The 23317-nt window shown below is 40.3% G+C and overlaps 2 protein-coding genes across 2 annotated transcripts in view; one reads left to right on the top strand and one right to left on the bottom strand.

Annotated features, from left to right (window-relative positions):
• Positions 1–23317, top strand: part of qrich1 (glutamine-rich 1) — an 821757-nt gene that overhangs the window by 63368 nt on the left and 735072 nt on the right. The window lies entirely within an intron of this gene.
• Positions 9–22625, bottom strand: LOC147841748 (uncharacterized). The gene is made up of 5 exons (XM_087273714.1): positions 22438–22625; positions 4281–9294; positions 4131–4187; positions 3959–4032; positions 9–3212 (listed from the first exon to the last, which is right to left on the bottom strand). The coding sequence occupies exons 2-5, from the start codon at positions 4470–4472 to the stop codon at positions 3137–3139; spliced, it is 399 nt and encodes a 132-aa protein (XP_087129840.1). The 5' UTR covers positions 4473–9294; positions 22438–22625; the 3' UTR covers positions 9–3136.

The following is a 23317-nucleotide window of genomic DNA, read 5'->3' as shown; positions in this document are numbered from 1 at the left end:
TTCGGCAATATGCATTCAGTTTTTAAAACATGAATTTAAACACTGCAAACTCTAATGTGAAAGTGAAAAATAAGGTTTGTATATAAGCAGTGGGACATAAAGAAGTGTGACTTTTGTCCCCACAGGAACTCTCGCCATTTAAACCTGATTTACTTTTAAACTGAAAAACTCAGACATTGCAAACTTAAGGATGTGTTATTGCACTAAATCAGGCATGTCCAAACTGGGTCCTGAAGGGCCGGTGTCCTGCAAAGTTTAGTTCCAACCCCAATCAGACACACCTCCCTTAAAAGGTAACTTGTTTGTGTTTAGAGTAAAACAAGACAGCCTGTGTATGTGTGTGTTAATGCCTGAATCATTGTTTTCTGCCTTAATATAAATGCACTTCTCTATAAACAGCCACATAAAGGATTAGAGGTATTACGACAAAACACTATTTTAGGGTTATTTAATGCATAATCTACAGCAAGGGTTAACAGTGTACAGAAGGATGTAACGGTATTGCAAATATCGTCATACCGCAATAGAGTGGAGGAACTATGACGTCACTTTGTAGGCTAATCGGCTGCTAGCATAAAACTGGTTCCCTCGTGAAAATCCCTATGGTAATTTCCCATAGGCTTTTCGAAGATTGCAAATAATAAGCTCTGTGTTCAAACACTGTTCATTACACTTACACGTTTTGTCCAGTCGGGTAATCCTTACACGACAATACAACTTAAAGCACTTTTGGATCTTAAATACTAACGATAGAATTGAAAAGCTAACATTAGGCTATTAACGGACTACAGAGCCCTCGGGGCGCTCACCTGTGAAGTCAGCCCCACCCTGCTACAGGCAACTTTTCAAGCTCATTTTTAGAAATATTGTCCATGACAAAGAGTTAATCTCTCTGTTTATTATATTATAATCCACGCTCTATATTATAAACAAATAAATACGAAAAAACACATAGACCTACGTGCCTTTTGGATCGTTTTTACGTGGGAAATACATCTGTTTTGCTTTACGGTTGTTCTAAAAGTTTTGAAATTGTGTATATAAATCTGCCTAACGTTACATATTTTTATATTAAGACATATTTAAATAAGTGTATCGCTCGCGTGCACACAGCCTGCTTACCTTAACAGACGACAGAAATGTGGCGTGAGGAGGAACAAGTCTATCAAATGCCTGCAAGTTCCATCATCATGGACACAGAGCAACATTCAATATTCCCTTTGTGTCACTAAGTACAGCGAAAAGCAGCCCATACAGTCACATCTGCTATACATTTTATGGAGGAGTGTAAATATTGCAGTTATGACACGTGTTTAGATGAAGAAAAAAAATAAGAAAAATCACTTGATCACATGAAAATGACAGTTAACATGCATGTATTTGACACATTTATTCATACGTTTGCATTACTGCGAGCAGGAGACAGGCTGCACTAGTAAGCAGTATGTTCATAACATTGTTTATTAAAATAAATGATCAAGAAATGAATCTGTCTCGACAGCCTTTACAAGTGAAGGAATTATCTACACACAATCTGAATTCCCAATTAGAAAAATACAACAAACTATAAAATAATTTTCATGAAAATACCTAAATAGCAGACAAATCCAAATGCCCAACACAAGCGGGCTGCACTCCAGACCAGATCAGCTCGATGACGTGTAATGTCTCCGACACCACCTGTAGTCCCATTTAGCAACTTGATAGCAACCGTATTTTTAAAGAAGCATAACCGATTTAAAAATTCAAGAGTGTGCTGTAACTGATGTGTTTTATGTCTTAGAACAAAACGTGAAAGTATCTTAAGTTTGTGTTTGCCACGAACCTTATTTAAGCGATTTTACTGAAACCCCATTGAAAAAACCCATTGACTTTGGGACGAGGGAACCGGAATTGCTAAAATGCTAACTCGCTTCCGGGTTTTTACATACAAATTGATGTCATAGTTCCTCCACTCTATAGCAATTTTTTTCAATATTACCGTAGTCGCACGACTCGATAAAACAATAGGTCTTCTGAGAAAATTTGCTCAGGCGAATAAAGCGAATGGGAGGTAGCGGAAACTACAATTCCCATCAGCCCAGGCATGGTCATCATCCTTTGCGGTCTGTTGTCGCTACAGATCCAGTAATGCGGAAATGGAGTGTGCTGCTAATAGTGGGGATGAAAAAGAGCTGGAAATGATCGAACCTAAAGCGGGTTTTAAATCGGATGTATGGAAGCATTTCGGTTGGGGGTGTTGTTGACGCCACGTGTGTACTGAATAGCGGTGTTGTCGCGTCGGGCGGGACGGCGGGTGTGTCGCGTCGCGGGGGCACTTTTAATCGTTTTGGAAGGGCACTTTCTATCCAAGACTAAAAAGGGCATGTGCACTGCACAGGTTGAGCCCTATGCGTGCACTTGCCTGCAAGTTGGGGAATACGACTAATAACGGTCATGGGGACTGCAGAATACAGCACACTGTTCAGATTGATGAAGACATTGACTTGTACCGCAAAGAGACCTCTATCTCACTCATGGCTTGTCCTCTCAAGTGGGAGAAAAGACAATGCACAACGTTACCCACTGCAGTCAACCTGGGCCAAGTCAAATATCTGTCCCAGAAACCTCAGTCCCAAATGAGAGGGTTTTTTTTTCTGTTGCAGGGGACATTGTAAATGCCCAGAGATACCAGCTTTTACCAGATTATAGTTATATAATTTTCCTTAAAACCCATCTCTATCTAAGTGAGTGAGTGATTAAATGTTGAATGTGATGAGTTTTCAACAATACTAAATTGAAACTTTATTTTTTTACATGGTTTAATAATTTTTTGTTATTAAAATTGAAAAATTGAAGTTCCTGTTTCAAAGCTTACAGATAGATGGCTAATTTGTATGTCATTGACACTTTTGGCACTTTTTTGGGGTATTTTCATTAGTTTTGTTTTTCCTGTAAATGATTCAATAAATTCCGTACCGTGCCATTCATACCGAGATATTACCGTACCGTGAAATTCTGATACCGTTACATCCCTAGTGTACAGTCTAAATAACTGTCACAGAGAAGACATCTAACAATCTATGCTTACCTCCACCCTCTTCCTCTTGGAAGGACATCTATTTTTCATTTATTCATCCATCAAATCAGGAAATACCTAACCTCTAACCATCAGTGTCCAGTCATTGCTGAAGTGTGTGATTCCTATTTGTCTCCACATGCTGCACTCCAGTCTGTAGAAGACAAAGACATGACTAACAGAGCTCTACATGCCTGCTGAGCTGCCTTCTTCTGCCTGTTGTGTGTCTATTACCTGAAAAAGAAAAACCTGCCAAAGACAAGACATCTAGCTAACTATCTAAGCCCACCACCACCCCCTTCCTCTTGGAAGGACATCTATTTTTCATTCATCCATCCATCCATCATCCATCCATTCAGAAACTACCTAACCAGACCATCAGTTTGCAGTCATTGCTGAGGTGTGATTCCCATTTCTTCACATGCCCCAGTATAAACTGCAAAAGACAAAAACAAGACTAACAGAGCTTTACTTGCTGGCTAATCTCCAGCAATAAACAAATGTTCTCCAGCGCTCTTTGGAAAAATATTCACCATTGTGAGTCTTGTGAGTCTCCCTCCTCTGCCTGTTGAGGTTTTATTACCTACAGTGTAAATAACTGCCACAGACAAGACATCTAACAACCTATGCCCACCACCACCCCCTTCCTCTCGGAAGGACATCCATCCATGCACACATCTTTCTGTTTTCAAAGGATATTCCTGACCATCAGTGTCCAGTCATTGCTGAGGTGCTGCACTCCAGTCTGTAAAAGACAAAGACACGACTAGCAGAGCTCTGTCTGTCTATCTATCTATCTATCTATCTATCTATCTATCTATCTATCTATCTATCTATCTATCTATCTATCTATCTATCTATCTATCTGTCCGTCAGTATCCGTGTATCTATAAGACCTACCTGCTGTTCTCCACCAATGCTCTTGTTAGTCTCCCTCTTCTGCCTTCTTTCTCTCCATTTCCTGAAAAAAAATCCTGATACAGATAACTAGACTAGATTCCTTCATCTTGGAAGGACGTCCATCCATGCACCCATCAATCTGTCTGTCATTTTTTAAAATTAAATTCCTGACCATCCAGTCGATGCTGAGGTGTGTGATTCCCTTTTCCTCTATGTGGTCCATTCTGATCTGCAAAATACAGGAGAAAGATTTCAAGTCTTTAATCTCAATACATTTCTTTGGAAACTAACTCCACTGTTCAGTTTGTTCAAGCTGTTCTACCTGCTTGCTGAGCTCCAGGTCGTCAAGTATATCTTCACCGTTCCCCTTGTGAGTTTCCTTCTTCTGCTCCACTCCAACCTGCAAAAGACAAAGACCACCCCGGCAAAACCCCACCTGCTGTTCTCCAGCATTTTTTTTTTTTAAATGTCTACCGATTCTCTTGTGAATCTCCCTCTTCTGCCTGCTCTCCATTAGCTGAAAAAGGAAAAACCTGACACAGACAATGCCTTTTTATTGTGTTACGCGGGCTTACTTCTAGTGGTACTCGGAGGAATCACTGAATAATAATTAAAAATATATGAACCCTCTCCTAATCTTTGACGTGTATGAGAACATCGATGTGACCAGCATTGGCTGTTCCCAGTATTGTATGATCACACTGTTGTGATTTGTATGTAGTGCATCACGTCTTAAGATGCTAAGAATCAAACAAATTGTGGAGCTCTCGAGCAGATCCGAGCAAAAGAAGTGTTTTTGCAGACCAGTCCTGTTGGCATTTCAGTTCAGGAATTTACCCATGCAGCCTCATTGGTAAAATAATTATCACAAACGTGCTAACGAGTTCATAGTATTGTAAAAAAGTTTACGAAAACTACATGGTTTACTTAAGATTTTAGGCCCTATCATACACCTGGCGCAATGTGGCGCAAGGTGAGACGCAATTATTATTTGCTAGTTTCAGATTGGCGCAAGAGTCGTTTTGACGTTTTCCGCCACGCTGTTTAAATAGCAAATGCATTTGTGCTCATATTTGCGCCCATAGGTGTTCTGGTCTAAAAAGGAAGGCGTTCTGAGGCACATTGCTGGCGCATTTCTATTTTGAGAAACTGTATTAGGATTTTTTAATAGACCAAAACAAAGCGGTCTAAAGTCCAGCGCAGAGCGTGTTAGTTATGCGCCTTGCTTAAACACTGCTTAATACAAACAAGACGTAGACTGTCACGTTCAGGAAAACACACTAGGTAGATGGATTCAATTGCAAGTAAAATTTTAATGGAAAGTCAGGAAAGTTCCGCGAGTAACAATATAAACATCCAGCGACGGGGAGGAAGGGCAGTCACAGAATCGGGTTAATCGAGAGTCCAAGAGCAACCAGATAAACAAGGGTCCTGACAAGACACACAGAGAAACTATAAACAAAAGTAACGAACTGATAATGAAGCACATAATGACGCTTCTTAAATAGCAGAAGCTAAGTGCCAACAGCTGGCTGAAAACAGACCAGATGATCCTAGTTAGTAAGTCACGTGATCACAACAAACAACAGCAGTACATGAAAGAATACAAAACAATCCCACGTGACATGACAGAAAGAGCGCATGCATCATTAACCGTGACAGTAACCTATCCTCTAAGAGCACTTCCTGGTGCTCCCAGAAAAACTTACCTGGCGATTGTAATCATCGATTAGAGAGTGATTCAATATGTCTCTTGCAGGAACCCAACTTCTCTCCTCTGGACCGTAACCTTCCCAGTCCACCAAGTACTGAAATCCTCGTCCCCTCCGTCTTGAATCCAGAATGCACTTAATCGAATATGTGGTCTCCCAATCTACCGGAGTGTCTATACGGGTTAATGGCGTATGAAAAACGGGCTTTAATTTAGAAATATGAAACACGGGATGTATTCTCCTGTACGCGGGAGGAAGTTTAAGACGGACTACCACTGGACTAATAATTTTTGTGACAGTGAACGGGCCAATAAATTTGGGAGCAAGCTTATTACAGATGGAACGGAGAGGAATATTCTTAGATGAAAGCCACACTTTTTGACCAACTAAAAAAACGGGAGGCTTAGACCGATGGCGATCGGCTTTGGACACCTCTGGACAAAGGCATGGGCGGCGGGGGCCGCGACTTTTGATTCCAGAATGGAAAAAATAGGTACCTAGACTACACTCAAACGGAGACAGGCCTGTAGCGGACACTGGTAATGAGTTATGTGTGTACTCAACCCATGAGAGCTGCTGACTCCAGGAGGAGGGATTCTGAGATACCAGACATCGTAACATACGTTCAAGATCCTGATTGACTTTTTTGGTTTGTCCGTTACTCTGAGGGTGAAAACCAGAAGAAAGACTAACAGTGGCCCCTAATAAATGACAGAATTCTCTCCAAAATTTAGAGATAAATTGAGGTCCTCTGTCAGAAACCACGTCCGACGGGGGCCATGTAAGCGAAAGACGTGATCAATGACAGCAACCGATGTCTCTCTGGCTAAGGGTAATTTGGGCAGAGGAATAAAATGAGTAGCCTTCGAGAACCGGTCCACCACGGTCAAAATTGCTGTATTGCCACAGGATGGCGGGAGTCCTGTGACAAAATCTAGCGATATGTGCGACCAGGGTCTCGATGGCATTGACAGCGGCTAAAAGAGCATAGCGGGAGGACGATTGGAAGTCTTAGAAACGGCACAAACAGAACAAGCCAAAACAAACTCCCGTATATCACAAGCCATAGTTGGCCCCCAGAATCGTTGTTTAACCAGAAAATATTTACGACTCACCCTCGGATGACAAGCCTGAATCCTGATCAATAAGAAATGATAAAATCGAAACGTCCGAAAAATAATGCCCACCGAGCCTGCCTAGAACGTTTGGCAGATTTATTGTATTCAAGATTCTTGTGATCGGTCCAAACAATAAAGGAAACCCCCAAACCCTCCAACCAATGACGCCATTCTTGCAGCGCGAGCTTCGCTGCCAGCAGCTCCCTGTTACCAATGTCATAATTATGTTCAGCGGCGTATAAACGGTGAGAAAAAAACGTGCAGGGATGCATCTTGCCATCCGAAGCGGATCGCTGAGACAGGATGGCTCCCACCCCCACCTCTGACGCATCAACCTCCACCACAAACTACCGAGAAGGATCAGGAGCAACGAGAATAGGTGCAGAAACGAAACAAGACTTCAATTTGGTGAACGCAGCTTGCGCTGCGCTCGGCCACCTGAACGGAGTTTTGGGGGAGGTTAAGGCAGTCAGAGGCGCGGCGAGCTGGCTAAAATTGTGAATAAAACGCCGGTAAATATTGGCATAACCCAGAAACCTCTACAGGGCCTTGCGAGAATCTGGAGTTGGCCAATTCACCACAGCCTGAACCTTCTCTGGATCCATGTGAACCCCATCGACTGACACGATATGTCCCAAAAAAGGCACAGACTGTGCATGAAAAACACATTTCTCCGCCTTGACATAAAGCCCATTGTCTAGTAGCCTCTGAAGCACTTGCCTGACGTGCTGCACATGTTTCTGGAGAGAACGAGAAAATATCAAAATGTCATCCAGATAGACATAAATTAACTGATCTGTCATATCTCGCAGCACATCATTAACGAATGCTTGGAAAAACTGCAGGAGCATTGGAAAGTCCAAACGGAAGAACACAATATTCAAAATGCAACCTGGGGGTTTTAAACACAGATTTCCATTTATGACCCTCTTTAATGCGAACCAAATAATAGGCATTGTGAAGATATAATTTCGTGAAGAAAGATGTCCCCTGCGGACCCTTAAAGACTGAAGACATCAGCGGCAAAGAATAAGTATTCTTAACCGTGATGTTGTTCAGCCCCCGATAATCAATACATGGGCGGAGGAAACCATCCTTCTTTTTTACGAAAAAAAATCCCGCCCCCGCCAGTGATGAAGAGGGACGGATGATCTTAGCCGCTAGAGAATCAAAAATATATTTCTCCATGGCCTCCCTCTCTGGAACAGAAAGCGAGTATAACTTGCCTTTAGGCGGAGACGTACCTGGCAATAAGTCTATAGCACAGTCACAGGGACGATGAGGAGGAAGAGAAGCAGCTCGAGACTTATTGAACACTCTCTTCAGGTCATGGTACTCACTTGGCACGTTTGACAGATCCACACGCTCCTCCTGAAACACAGAAGAAGGCACAGCCGAACGAGCAGACACGAGACAAGATAAATGACACTGATTACTCCAAGACATGACAGCATTCTGGCCCCAATTAATGTGAGGTTTATGAAGAACCATCCACGGATGTCCAAGGACCACTGGCGAATTAGTGGTGTCTGTTAAAAAAAAGTTATAAGTTCAGAGTGATTGCCTGAAGTAGTCAGTCTGATGGGACCTGTGGAGTGAGTGATAGAGGGAAGGAAGAGCCCTCAAAGAGCATGCACAGAAATAGACTGACTCAGGGGAATCACAGGAAGTTTTAAATTATAAGCAAAACTTGTCAATAAAATTCCCCTCTGCTTGTGAATCCACGAGAGCCTGACAGTTCTTAGTCATTTCAGCCCAAGACAATGTGACAGGAAGTGATGTGACAGCAACAGAGGATTCCCTTAAATTAATCCCACCCATCAGTAACCTCTTACCTACTGACGGGTGGAGGCTTTTAAAGGACAGGAAGCCACAATGTGCCCCGCCCCTCCGCGGTAAAAACAAAGACCCTTTAATCGTCTTCGTTGCTTCTCCTGCAGAGAAAGGCGAGACCTACCCACTTGAATGGGCTCCGGATCAGAATTTACTACCTCCATGGTTCCGGAAGGAGGAGACGAAAACCCTCCGAGAACATGTGACGTCATCCGCCTATAGCGCGGCTCCCTCCTGGCCAACCGATTGTCCAACCAGATGGCCAGATCGATGAGTCCATCTAGGGTATTGGGAAGGTTCAAAGTATACACCTCGTCAAGGATATATTCAGAAAGACCGTGTTAAAACATATCCTATTGAGCTTCCGTGTTCCATCCGCATTTCGCTGCCAACGTGCGGAACTCAATAGCATAATCGGCCGCACTCGCTTGCCCTGACGTAAATCAGCCAGGAAGCGTGCCGCTTCTCTTCCAGAGGCTGCCCGGTCGAACACCTTCTTCAACTCCTCCGTGAAAGCCGTGAAGGATTCGCAGCAAGGGAGCTTTTGATCCCACACTGTTGTCCCCCATAAGGCCGCTTTGCCAGAGAGGAGATTAATAACAAAAGCCCCCTTGGCTTTTTCAACACTTCGTGATGAACGAGAGACACATCAGAGGTTCTCCGGAATATGGAGCTGGTGGAAGAAGACAAAGATCAGATGAAGGATTTAAGGGTTCCGTAACTGCAGGCGTAGGTGGAGCGAGCCTGGCCTCACCCGTGACATAGACCAATACGCAAATATATTTAAATATGAAAAATAATTTAAATATTAAGGATATATATATAGGATATATATAGGATATAAATATAAAGGATTAAAATATTACAAAATATTATTTTCTAGCCTACATAAATTTAAAAACCACTGCCTTCATGTCTTCTTCATCTTGGGAGGCTTTTTCAGTTCATTCATAACAATTTGCTTTTGTATAATGTAATAATAAGCAGTATTATTTATTATATCCATATTTGTATTTGTTTTATTAAAAACAAGCTTAGATTTGCCCGCCTGTCAGGTTTCAGACCATATGGGGCACAGCATGTGTATTAGGATATAACTCAGTTTTTTGACCACACTTCGTTATTATTGTTTATTTATTAGTTTGCTTGAAATTAGAACTGAATTTAGAAATAGTTTTGAAACAAATCTTTGCGCCTAGCAAACGAAATTAATTATGTATAGGCTAATGGATATGTGCGTACAAGAAGCTTCCCTATCCACGAGAGCGAAAGTGAAAGTAGATTATGAGATGCCTTACTGTAGCTCTCATTCTCACGCTGCAGATGCTCTGTTTAACTGTTTTCTTGCAAGTGAAATGCTCAGTTTTTCCACTTAAACTTACTTTACGTCATGTAAATAGCAAATGTGCATATGGCGCGACACAACTGGCTCTTAAAGGGAATGGGAGATGAGTCTCTGATTGGTTTATTCTCAAAAGCACCTATAACTCATTAAGAAAATAAACTCAACCCTTTTAGACCATGCGCCAGGGCGCAAAGCGGATTTTTCCGTCCTTATATTAGCAAAAGTGGATTCTGACACGCCCTGAAAGCGTTTGCGCCCTGCGCTTTGCGCATGGACCGTCAAAATAGAGCCCATAATATCAATTCCACTAAATCATGAAAATACTGCACATATGAATTGATTAATCACGTAAGAATTAGTCAAACAGTGCATTTATAATAATTTACCATATCCTAGTTTCTCCACTCTGTCTGTCTACCTATCTGTCTCTCTGTCTAAAGAAAATATCTGACTATCACTCTGTAATAAATCAAAAATATAATTTTTGATTCAACTTAAAAATGTAAGGCAGTACCTAATTTATTACAATGTACTTGTCAGGTCTTTAATTAATCTTTATACATTTCTTTGTAAATTTACTCAATTTTTCAGTCTGTTCAAGCAGTTCTACCTGTTTGTTCCTTTCTATCTATACCAGTGGTTCTCAAAGTGTGGTATGCGGGCTTCCTTCTAGTGGTACACGGAGGAATCGCTGAATAATAAATAAATGAACCCTCTCCTAATCTTTGACGTGTATGAAAACACCTATGTGACCAGCATTGGCTGTTCACAGTACTGTATGATCACACTGTTGCGATTTGTATGTTTAGTGCATTACGTCATCAGATGCTAAGAATCTAACAAATTGTGGAGCTCTAAAGCAGATACAAGCAAAAGAAGTGCTTTTGCAGACCAGTCCTGTTGGCATTTCAGTTCAGGAATTTCCCCATGCAGCCTCATTGGTAAAATAATAATCACAAACATGCTAACGAGTTCATAGTTTTGTAAAATAATGCGTGTTTTCGATATATATATATATGTGGCCAGACTAGTGCCGCCTCTTTGTGTTGGCTGGTGGCATATCTTCTTCCCTATTAGTAATCAGTGTGGGATGATATAAAATGACAACAACGATGGTTTGTCACGAGTACCGCCCCTTCCGACTGGTCACTTCCTGCTAGGTCATAGTCACTCGCTGGCAGGTATTTGGATGACAGCTGGCTTGTTTATGGTTTGCATCTTTGGAAAGCTTATGTTTGTATGTGTCGTTTAGCGTTATGTCTCCTAGGAGTTTCGGTGCTGGTTTACGTCCTAAGCTGCCACTCTACAGGTAACGGACTCATTCGCTGTCTGATTGAAAGTGACTGTAAAGTGGTAATCCTTTTATTTGTTTCCTCCCCCCTTGCAGCCAGCCAGTAGTTTGTACGCGATTTCACTCTGCATTACGAAATCGCTGTTCCCTATCGAGTCGGTCTCTAGACATTACATATGGGGAAATCCCTTTCCTCAAAAATGCTGAACCCTGATTGAATCACTCTATTACTTTGCAATAGCCAATGGTGTCCAAGCACTCATCCTAAAGGTGGGCTCGGCCACTATAAAGGCGGTGTTGGGCGCCAATTTACCTCAATATCTTTCTTCTTCACCTGGAGCCTGTTATTTTGAAGCTAAGAACTCAATTGCCATTGATTTGTGCGCCAAGAGTGGACAGACGGGGGAAATCCCCTCCTGTGTTCCGGCAAAGAAAAATGTCACTAAGAGGATATCACTTATGCGGTGGGCCCATCGAGTTTCCCCATGCTCAAGTGGAATGCGTGCTGTGTCTGGGCCTCGCACACGCTGAAACAGCATTGGAAGGGTCTGGTTGCTGATCCTGTGAGGACCTGCCAATCAAGACCCTTCGCGCTAGGCTGGCCAATGACACCCAATGAATTTTGGGTGATGGGACTTCAGTTTGACACTCTGCAAAGACCTTCTTCCCGGAGCTCCATGACGAGCTCACAAAGTCATGGCGCGCACATCATTCAGCTCGCGCTCATGCCCAGGGGACCCCACTGCTGACAGCAGTGGAGGAGGCAGACAAATGAGGCTACCACTCACTACCCATCGGGATATGCCAGTCGGGCACCGCTCCAGGCCCAAGTGCATGCACATGATTCTGAGCCACCGCTTTGTCAGAGGCAGACCAAGAAATCGGGTGAAGCCGGCCCCCTATCAGTAGGCACATCTGGTGAGCAGAGAAGTGCAGCGTTCCTGATGCCGGTGCCAAGAAAAGAGCATGGTCTGCAGACGTTGGCGGACTGGCGAACAAGAGAGTGTTCCCTCTCAGGGTGATGTGTTTGTGCAAATGTTATATTGTTAGTTTGTTTGAATGCAATAAACAAAAAACCAAACATACCTCATCAAAAGGGCTCTTTTCCTCTACACCCTATAGATCGGGCTAAAGCAGATGTGTCTGTCCCTGCGCACCTAGCTGCGGACGCACCATCACCCATCATTCATTTAGACGGCATTATTTCACTGGCAACTGGCACACAGCTCTCGCCTTTGCAAACAGCGCAACAGCCATTATCGAACTACCTGAGCGCATGGGCAACGCTCCAGGTGGTGTCAGATTGAGTTATCAAAACTATAAAACACGGTTACATGCTCCAATTTGCTCAGACCGCCCCGCTTCAGCGGCGTGATTATGTCAGAAGTGTCAGAGCAGAGCTTTGAGAGCTTCTGATTCGAGAGGTAATATCTGTGCTCTTAGCCAAACGAGCAATCGAGATAGTGCCCTAAGCGCAGCGAGAATGCAGGCTGTAGAGCCGTTACTTCCATGTCCCCAAAAAAGGCGGGGGAATGCGGCCGATATTGGATTTACGGCTGCTGAACAGGGCATTAGCGAAGCGCATGTTCAAAATAATAATGGTAAAGCATATTCTTGCGCAGACTCAGCCCGAGGACTACTTTATAGCCGTAGACTTGAAAGACGCTTACTTTAACATTCAAATAGCTCCACATCACAGACGCTTTCTACGGTTCGCTTTCGAGGGTGTCACTAACCAATTCAAAGTAATATTGTTCGGGCTGGCGCTCACCTCCCGCACGTTTACAATGTGCATGAATGCAGCGCTATCACCACTGAAGATAAGTGGCATGCATGTGTTGAACTACCTGGACGATTGGCTTGTTATCGCCTCGTCGAAAATCGTGCTCGAACACCACAAACACAAGCTTCTCGCACATCTAGTGCACCTAGGCCTGTCTATGAACATGCAGAAGAGTGTGCTACAGTCCAGTCAGTCGATTACATTCTTTGAAATTATTTTAGACTCACGCACAATGACCTCTCGTTTGTCGGATCAGAGAATTCAGTCTATCCGAGATACACTGACTGTTTTTGTGGATGACAAAGCAGTTCCCCTAAAAATATTTCAATGGTTGTTAAGGCTGATGACAGCTGCAGCCAATGTATGCTGAATGGGTCTGCTACATATGAGGCCGCTGCAACTGTGGTTACAAACTCGTGTACCAGAGCTAGCATGGAAAACTGGAACGGAGCATCTTGTCATAACACGCTCCTGTCTGGAAACACTAGCACCATGGTTCAATGCTGCTATGCACGAGCAAGGGATGACCATGGGCCATGAGACCAGGCGGATAGTAGTGACCACAGATGCATCACTGGCAGGCTGGGGAGCCCTCTGCGATGGCAGACCAGCATTTGGCGCGTGGATGAGCAATCAGCAGTTGCACTGTATGAGTTTCTTCCGTTCGTGAAAGACTGGCACGTTTTGATCCGAACGGACAACACAGCGGTGGTGGCTTACACCAATCACCACGGAGGAGTGCATTCGCGTGCCCTACAAAGTCCGGCGAGGCGTCTGATTTATGAGCGGATTGGACACTTCTGTCAATTCAAGCAGTGCATGTACTGGGCAGGTTGAACTGCGGTGCGGATATGCTGTCCAGAGGTGGCGTTATCCACAGAGAGTGGAGACTGCATCCCCAGACAGTGGGAATGATTTGGAAACGATTCGGCCAGGCGGAGATCAAACTGTTCGCATCGGAAGAGAACACCCACTATCCTCTATTTTTCTCACTAACGGCCGCCCCCCTGAAGGGGGACACGGCAAACAACCATGGTTCCCGGAGTTGGTGAATCTACGTCAGCATCCTATAGAGGATTCCATTAAGGCGGGAAGCACAGGCCAGAAGCACCATTTGGCATCCGAAGCCGGAGCTGTGGAATCTGCATGTGTGGCAAGTCAGCGTAGAGTGAGCTCACGCCCAGACCTGGCTACATACCGAAAGTGCTCTCAACGTCATTCACAGCCCAGGTTATCACAATTCAGGCGTTTTACCCCAGCGATTCAGCCTCTACCACCTTACACAATCATGTCTTATGCCCCCTTCGTGCGCTACGTGCTTACGTGGACAGAACTAGCCAGTTCCAATCTTCGAAAAAGCTTTTAGTGTGTTTTGCGGATGCTAAGAAAGGCAGCCTGCTATCGAAACAGAGACTATCATATATTATGTTTCCTGGGGACTCGACTGCCCAGCGGGAGTGCGTGCCCACTCCACTAGGAGTCTGGCATCATCGTGTGCATAGTTAAAAAGTATGTCTATTCAAGACATTTGCCTTGCAGCTGACTGGTCATCACAGAATACATTCTTTTTTACAACCGTTTTAAAACCTTATTAATGTTGTTCCTTCTTTAGCACCACACGTTTTGTCTGTGCAGGAAAAGGCTGGACAGCCATTAGACGGTTAATTCGCTTAGAGACACGCCCGTTTATGCGAGTGTTTCAATCAGGTCGTTGAACAACCGTTACCCGCTGCTTATGTATAGAGATGTAATAGTAAGCCTCTAGTACCATCATATGCCTAAAGTCCTATAACAATGAACATGTTTTATTATCTATTAATATGCCCACCAATATAAGTCGGCATTTTATATGTGTGCACCATCATATTGTTGCCTCTCACTTTACTCCATCATGATACACTCTTGTAAGTGTGCAGGAGGAAGGAGCTAATGTCATCAGCGTAGACTTGGCCCAGTGCCAACACTCACTCGTGGTGTTCAACTAGGTCCGATGCCTGTTCAAAGTTGCAGAGCATTGCACAAAGTGTTGGCTAGGTAAGCTGCGTATTATAATGGCTTTTTCAAGAAGTAGTTAGTTTTTCACACGGCGGGGTTTTCTACGTTCCCCATACATAATGTTGAGAGACCGACTCGATAGGGAACGTCTCCGGTTACGGAGTGTAACTGTGGCTCCCAGAGAGAAGGTAACGTGACATTACGCAAACTGCCATGTATACAGAAAACCTTATCAGATTCATTTCCTAAGTGCTCACCTAGTCGAAAGATTTTGAGGTAAATTGGCACCCAACACCGCCTTTATAGAGGCCGAGCCCGCTTTTAGGACAAGTGCTTGGATGCCATTGACTATTGCAAAGCAAGAGTGATTCAATCAGGCTTCAGCATTTTCGAGGAAAGGGATTTCCCTATACGTAATTTCTCGTTCCATTCTCTCAGGGAACCACGGTTACACTTAGTAACCTTACACTGTAAATGCGAATAGTATTCCTTACTGTCAAAATTCTAGTGTGTTTACTTAATTTTAAGCTAATTGTTGAGTTTACTAGAAATGCATTAGTGTTGCTGACATAGTAAGGTATAAAGTTCCCATAACTAATGTAATTTGAGTAAAATTGCTTATAAGGGCTAAGCCATGCTGTTACGCATGCGTACTGGGTGGTGATTTCCCATCCCCCATCCTGAGTCACAACCAACCGCCACCCAGCACCGCCATTGAAGGACAGGAGTTCATATTGAGAAGATGTACAGCTGTAAATCAAGGTAAACTTTTCGTTTTAATTACTCCTTTGATTTTATTTGTGTAGTATCAGTAATATGTTTATTTCCTGCACTTTGTGAAATTGTTTGCTGTTTTGTGAATTAATAGCCCATGATGTTGTGACTAAACGTTTTGACCACTGCACGTTATTTGCAATACTGTCTACTTTACTAGATAAGCTATTTTTAGCTGCTTAGTCCTTTATAATAACTATTAATAATTTGTAAAGTTAGTAGTAATTTGTAAAGTGGGCGTTATGCTCTAAAAGAGCGGGCCGCGCCATTTTAAATGATGCACTGAGAGAGCAAGAGCGCGCGCAATGATCCGTTCAAATAGATGTAAAGTTAACACATAGCTGTAGGTCTACATTTTTAAAAAAGAAAACGAAACCTATTTATCCGCATTACAAATACAGTAACGTTAGTTATCGCTGAACTTTAGTGGCGCTTGTTGTGACGAAAATATGCGTGTTTTTTTTTTAAGATTTACTTTTATGAGATCACCTGCAGGAAGCAGGTGAGGAGATCAGCTGTGATTCGGTCCGGCGTCAGCGAGCGGCTCATGACCAGACCAGTCGTTTTTTTCTCCATGATCGCCGGGGCAGCAGCAGTTTTAACCCGCCGAGGCTTTTAGAACATTATAAAGCAGTTTCAGCTCAAAATGGACCCGTGAGTGTCGTAGGTAATTTAGGATTTCGATGCGATTACGATTCGTGTCACTGTATGAGGCAGATACATATTTACACATGATGCTAAAGTGTGCTTATGCTAACAATCCCTATGAAACTTAAAGTTAAACTTATGAAAATGCGAGAGATATTTAATTAACTCACTTATTTGTTTTATATGCTATTTGTCTTTTCTTTATGCCGTTTTGAAGGTTTATTCCAGTGTTGCCGTTACGTTATTGAGTGTTTTGTACTGCTGTAATGACAAATAAATCTGACCAGACGCGACTGAATATGTGTGATGGATAACGTTAATGATGAAGTGGTATAACTCGTACAACCAAGCACAGAAACATCCCTTTGTTTGCTCAATATCACACAAAGGCATCAACAAGCCTTTGTTATAAGCAAACTTTCTGTAAAGAAACAGGCTTTGTTAAACCTGTTAGTTTGCATTTTTAAAGAAGTTTCACTAATTTTTAACAATTTAGGGCAAATAAATTTGAACAATTACAAGGTTGTTTAAAATGTAGCACACCATTAGAGTATTGTGAGTGGCATATTTGGTTTGTAATATCATTATACCCTTTATTTATTTTTTATTTCAGACTACCAGTTTGTGAGCTGATATGCAGTGGAAATGTAAGTTTTGCACTTACACATCAAAGAAAACTTTTTGAACAATACCGCACAAGCCATAGAACATATTCATGAATTGTTCTATTAACGTTACCTTGTCTCCATACTGAGTGTCAGGGTAATTTTAAATCGTTTGATGCATTAAAATTACATTTAACAAAATTCTCAGCAAAGAACTGCATGATCAAGAATAGTCCGAATATTTTGTCCATTTGAATAATCATCTGAGGACTAGTTAGAAATAGGGTTGTTGTGTTGTGATACCATTAATTTATGTTACAATACTATACCAGCTGAAGTATGGTGATACCAAGTAGTATTGCAATACTGTAATTCATATCTTAAATCCATGAAATAAAGAAAAATGTCAGAAATAATATATTGTATATGTTATTATAGGCCTACTTGAATTTAAATAATTCCCTTATTGTTGAAAAAAGTATTTGCACATCTCTTCACCTAAAATGTATTCATTCCAGCAAAAAAAAATACATTAAAATAAAGATACATAAAGAAAAGAGCATTTTTCCAACAAACCTAGGCTATATGAAGTGGTCAAAAATTGTTTCCTGTTGCTATTTTGGGTTTTTCATCTGTCATACTTTTTTCACACTTATTATCGGATAAGAATCCAAAGTAATTCAAAATTTCACTTTATGAGTCATTCTTTTTAATAGATTGTCACGGTTGTTGTAGCTATTATATCATATTGACAGGAACAGAAATAAACAAATTCCGATTCAAAATGAACCATTACAAAATATGCAATAGGCTACTATAAAAGGCGCAAATTCTACAGTTTTACAACCTTAGAAGGCTCCATCGACTATTAAAATACAATGATCTATTGTTGCTGAATCGTGTAAGTATTTTAGTGACTTTTTCACATGCAGCATTATGTATTGTAGGCAGACTGTTAATGACAATACTACCGTTTACAAACTACAGTGGCACCGACAGTATCTTGGAGCCATAGTATCACGATACTACCATAGTACCGGTAAACCGTGCAACCCTAGTCAGAAAGTTCAGTGTCCTTTTAAAGACATCAATTGAGACAAATATTTATTCCACTTTTAATGCGCATAAAAATAAGGCACACCAGCAACAATGCCATGATTATATTTAATCTGGGGTTGTGTTTATTACTGTTTGGTGACAAGTATAGCTCATGCTTTTGATGACAGGCGCCGGGAGTATTTGGCAGCTTTTATTATTCAAGAGCATTTAACTATGTCATGTTAAAGTGTAACATATGTTGCTAAATGGCATTGCATTGTATCATTGCATGTGTTTCTGATTTCTGTTTTTTGTTTTAGAATTTCGCTTAGCCATGTCAATAACACTTTACGTTTTTGTGCACAACAGTGACATCCAGAAGGAAGTCATAGAGGAAACACCAGCTGATGCAAGTGCTGCAGAAGGTTTGTTTTCTTTCAAAACTTTGTGTGATTTTGTGAATTTGTGTTTTTGAATGTTATTAATGACTAATAATGTTTTGATTGGATCTTTGCAGAATTCAATCGAATATCAGGAAGAAATGTGAGATCCAAGTTCTACGCTGCATTGGACACACACTGCTCGTTTGATTGAAATAAAAAAAAAAAAACAGGAGAAAATTGCAGAAGAAAACTAGAAGAAATTTTCAACATGTTAATTCAAAGGTATTTTTGTGACATCATCTTTGAATCATAATTTGCATTTGATTGCAATAAATTGCATTTGATGTTTTCATTGGGCTATAATACATGTCTACCTGTCTTTACTTTTTCAAGGTCATCTGGCAGCAGTTCTCCGGGGTCTTTCAGTCCTTTAGAGGGATGAGTCTAAAGAAATTTTCAGGATGTGTTTTGTAAGTAGTATTATTGTTTCTGCTTTCTTAGACTGGAAATGAAGCAGTCATTCCAGTTTACTTCACTTATTAATAAAAATTTTCAATTTTATAAAAATAAAAACAAATGCATTTAATGTAAGTATTTGAAAGTAAGAGGGATGTTATATTATGGCCTTTGGAGCAAGAGCATTGCTATGTTGCAAATACAGCAGCTTGTGCCGTCACAGGGTCAGTTAGCTTCATAGGCCAGTGAAGTAATGAATGCATTTCTTTAATTTTTAAACACACTTGTTTTGAAAAGGAGGAAGATTAGCTTGAAAAAAAATCTTAATAAGTGTAATACCTATGTAATATGTTGAGAGAAATATAATTTCAGTTGAAAGAACCTGCTGGATTAAAATGTAAAAAGATAGTGTTAAAAGCCACAAAGTCAAAGATGCTCCGTATTATAACCAACCCTGTGAAGTCACCTGCTGTGGTATTGTAGATGGCTGCACCCTTGTTCTAAAAGCCATACTAAAACATCAATTTTCTTATTAAAAAATAGTTATTAATACATTTTTAAAAAGTGTGCTAAATAATGCAAACTTGACTCACTGCTTTAATCTAGCAAAACCAAATGCATTCATGAATCGGTTCCAAATTTATTAAGTTTTCCCTACAAAATATTTATATTGAATATGTAGCACCAATTGGTCTCTCACACATTTGCATTTAATTTCTTGAAAATGTTTTAAAAGTACTTTTACTGCAGTTTGTTTTATTACATTACAGTGTTTCTTTAATTAAAAAAAATTATTGTTCCTTTAGAATAGTATCATGTTCAAGATACTGGAATTTAGTACCAATCTCTGCTGCAATTTTAAGCAGCAAATTTCCTGCTAACATTTTAAGCACTTTTGAGCACATTTTTAAACAGCACTGTTTTGCCATTCTGTTCACATGCTTAACAGAAATGACACTCAACAATGCTCAAATGTTAGCAGGAAATGGATGTTTTTAAAATTACTATATGGATTGGTAATAAATTTCACTATCATGACAAGCCTAGTAGAAGCAGTACAGGCAAATCCATCGTGTTGGTCTACATTGAAGAAGGAGCACCATAGCAAGGCCTTCTTATAAGAAGCATTTGAATGTAAAATGTACTATAAACACAAATAGTCATGCTAATAAGCAACTAGTTAATAGGGTAATTGGTTCCTACTAAAGTGTTACTAAATTAAGCACAAGGAATTGTATTTTTTTCACCTCTGCTTTTGGTCTCCTGGCCACTACAGGCTTTATTAGTGCCATTTAGAATATCAAACTTTACTTATTTTTCTTTCTCTATTCATAGGATGTAATTGTAGAGTCGGACTTCAGTGCAGAAGATGTTGGCCTGCTGACTGTCGTGTGTGAAGATGTCTAAAGAACCTCATTATGGATGCAATGTGGGCCTTTATACTGGAAGGAAAAGTGGTTATGGACTTTGCCACATGTAGTATGTCTCTTTTTTTGCTTTGATTTACACACTGAATTCGGACTACCCAAAGACTTTGAGCAATGCATTTGAATTTGTTCAACGTGTGTTGCTTTTGCTGGGAGGGAAGCGTAATGTGTTTTATTCGGCGAGTGCCTATATACTGCTGTGCTTTATGTTTAAAGGTTCAGGTATAATGGCATGTTTAATTACAAAGTGTTTTTTTACCAAAAAAGTGTATTGTGATTTATAGGGTTGTCAAAAGTATTGAGTTTGGTACCAATCGGTACTGAAATAAATAAAAAAAAAAGTCCATCCATTTCCCACTAACATTGCAAGAACTGATTGGCCATTGTGTTCACATGCTCAGTAGATATGACTGATTGGCTTTGAAGGTCATTATTTTTACCACACTTCACCACTGTTCACCAGGTGCAAAGATACAAAGACACTGGATAACTTCAAAGCACTGTCGATCAGTCGATTCATCACCAGATAGCTTATATGTTAGCTTCTAAACAAATCAGCTATCGACATGGCTTTGAAACACTTCAGTGTCTGTGTAACTTTGTTTGGACTCAGTGAAAAATGGTAAACCTATGACAGTCACAGCCAATCACAGTCATTTCTGTTGAGCATGTGAACACAGTGGCCAATCAATGGTGTTTAAGAACGAGCTCAGTAGCACTCAAATGCTGGTGGAAAATGGATATTTTTAATATTTCAGTATTGATTGATACCAAACTCAATACTTTTGACCACACTAATGTGATATTTTCTGTAGGAAAATCTAAACTACACAGTCTAACAAATTAGCTTTAAAGCTTAATATCTGTTCCTCTGTGAGTGTCTATATGCTGCCATGTTTAAGGTGCTGGTGCAATGGCATGTTTAATTACACTAATTCAAGTATCTTTTTTCCAAGTGTCAAGTATTTAAAAGTTTTTTTGATAGATTTTCAAACCTTTTCGAAAACTTGTGTTTTAGGGTTGAACATGTTTATTATATTTTTTGTCTGTATTGCTGTTTACAGTATATTACAGCACTTTACAACAGGTTTTTACAAAACTGTATTGTGTACAAGTGTATTGTGATACTAAAATATCACAAGTGTATTGTGAAATTCTGCTAATTTTGTCAAATAAAATGTTTACATTTGAGACCTGTATAATGTCATTACTTGTAGGTTGAACTACATATTTTATGTTCAGTTTAATTGAAGAAAATGTGGAAACCGATTGCACGTAGTTTCTTTAGTTGACATTACTTAAAATGGTGGATTAAAACAATGTTGAGACTACTAGCATTCAAGATGTTAACTGAACATGGTAGAACAGTATTAGTTAAATAGAGTTATTAAAGTAATCTTACTATAAAACCCTAAGTAAGATTACTAAATAATGACAAGTATGTTAACTAGAATTTTCTATTAAACTTACTTAATTTTTAACAGTTAGTTTACTTTATAAGTTTTAGTTTTCTTACTTCAAGGCAATAATTAAACTTAACTTAAGATTTCCTTGTAAGTTTATATTGCAAAAATAAGGCAATCGGTTTCCAAACTTTTTTTAAGTAAACTGAACATGTTAGAATTTACAGTGTAGACGAACCACTTAAACTCTGCGTGAATGACGTCATCGGGAGAATAACTATAGATTTAAGAGGTCTGTCTGCATCAGCAACACCATATGACCTACTGGGTGAAAGCTTAGAATGTCTTTTTTCAACTGATACAAGTCACTTTGATATTTGTTGTTCAATAACAAAATTATTTACACTTAATTTACACTCGATGTATAATATCCCAACCCCCCGGATTATGCACATTGTTCAGTATGCATATTTTTTACATCGCTAATATTAGACACACAATGGCAAGTTATACATCAAATTAAAGCTCTCATTCCCAATAATAAGGATCTATCGTTATTTTTATTGATTTACAATCACATACAAACATACAAGGGGAATTATTGATTATTTGCTCCGTGAGCTGCCGGAGCTAGCACAGATAGCCAAACAAGCTACATCATCTTTTACCTTAGATTGTCCTCTGCAAAATGAGTCAATTTTCAGCGTTTTCTGAGGAAGTGTGCATCAGTAAATCCCTGCTGTGTCTTGTAAGTGCCGAACGCAACAAATTAGGGTCATGATATTCCAAAATTCGGGAAAATATGATAGCTTCGACCTATCCAGATGTATTACATATCACTGGAAAGGTGATTCTCATCTTTACGCTGATGTATCGCGAGCCTTGATCAGCCAATCAGACTGACAAACAGGAAGAGGGGTTTCCAAAACAGAATGTGTAAAAGTCACAGATCAGAAGCAAAAAAGTTGTGATTTCCCACCCTTCGGTTGAACTAACATAATTATTGCATACTACATGATAAAAACAAAATTCTTTTTTTCTAGTGTATCCTGACAAATGCTGGTAACAATCAAAACAATCTGCAGTTTGATGGAGCATAAAGGGCCTGAGTTATACACTTTCTAAATGAGGCTTTAGAACAAAAAAAACTAAACGTGGTTTGTGTTGAGGTGGTTCATCATAGGATAGACAACATATATAATGATATGTATCACTTTCAGCAGTTCTTTTTGTAATTTCAAAGGGTTTTCTGTAAAATGACATTGAGATATTGCATTAATTATACTGTTTGAGGGTATGGGGAGACTTCAAAAATAGGTAGGCGGAAATAAAAAAAAAAGTTGGAACAGAATTATTCTTACATAAATCATTATAAAGAAAAAAATCATTTTTCCTGTGTTTGCTGACACCTGCTGGAAAGAAATAAAATAGTTTCCAGGGTGCTAGAACTCTTCAATACTGATTTGCACATTTCCAAACTACAGTTTACAAAAAGCCTTTTTTGTGTGTGTTTATTATAACACAGACAATATATACAACAATTGTTTT

This window comes from Danio rerio, chromosome 11 (assembly GCF_052040795.2).
Source record: "Danio rerio strain M-AB ecotype USA chromosome 11, GRCz13ab, whole genome shotgun sequence".
NCBI lineage: Eukaryota > Metazoa > Chordata > Actinopteri > Cypriniformes > Danionidae > Danio > Danio rerio.
The sequence above is the reverse complement of the archived record's forward strand: the minus strand, read 5'-3'. Positions and strand labels throughout refer to the sequence as shown.

Bases quoted from the DNA above. Each gene is read 5' to 3' on its own strand.
- LOC147841748 (XM_087273714.1), bottom strand. From the start codon at position 4,472: ATGGAGAGCAGGCAGAAGAGGGAGATTCACAAGAGAATCGGTAGACAT. The intron at 4,188-4,280 runs GTAGAACAGCTT...TGTATTTTGCAG, and splicing joins ACCTGGAGCTCAGCAAGCAG to ATCAGAATGGACCACATAGA. The intron at 4,033-4,130 runs GTCAGGAATTTA...TATCTGTATCAG, and splicing joins ACCTCAGCATCGACTGGATG to GATTTTTTTTCAGGAAATGG.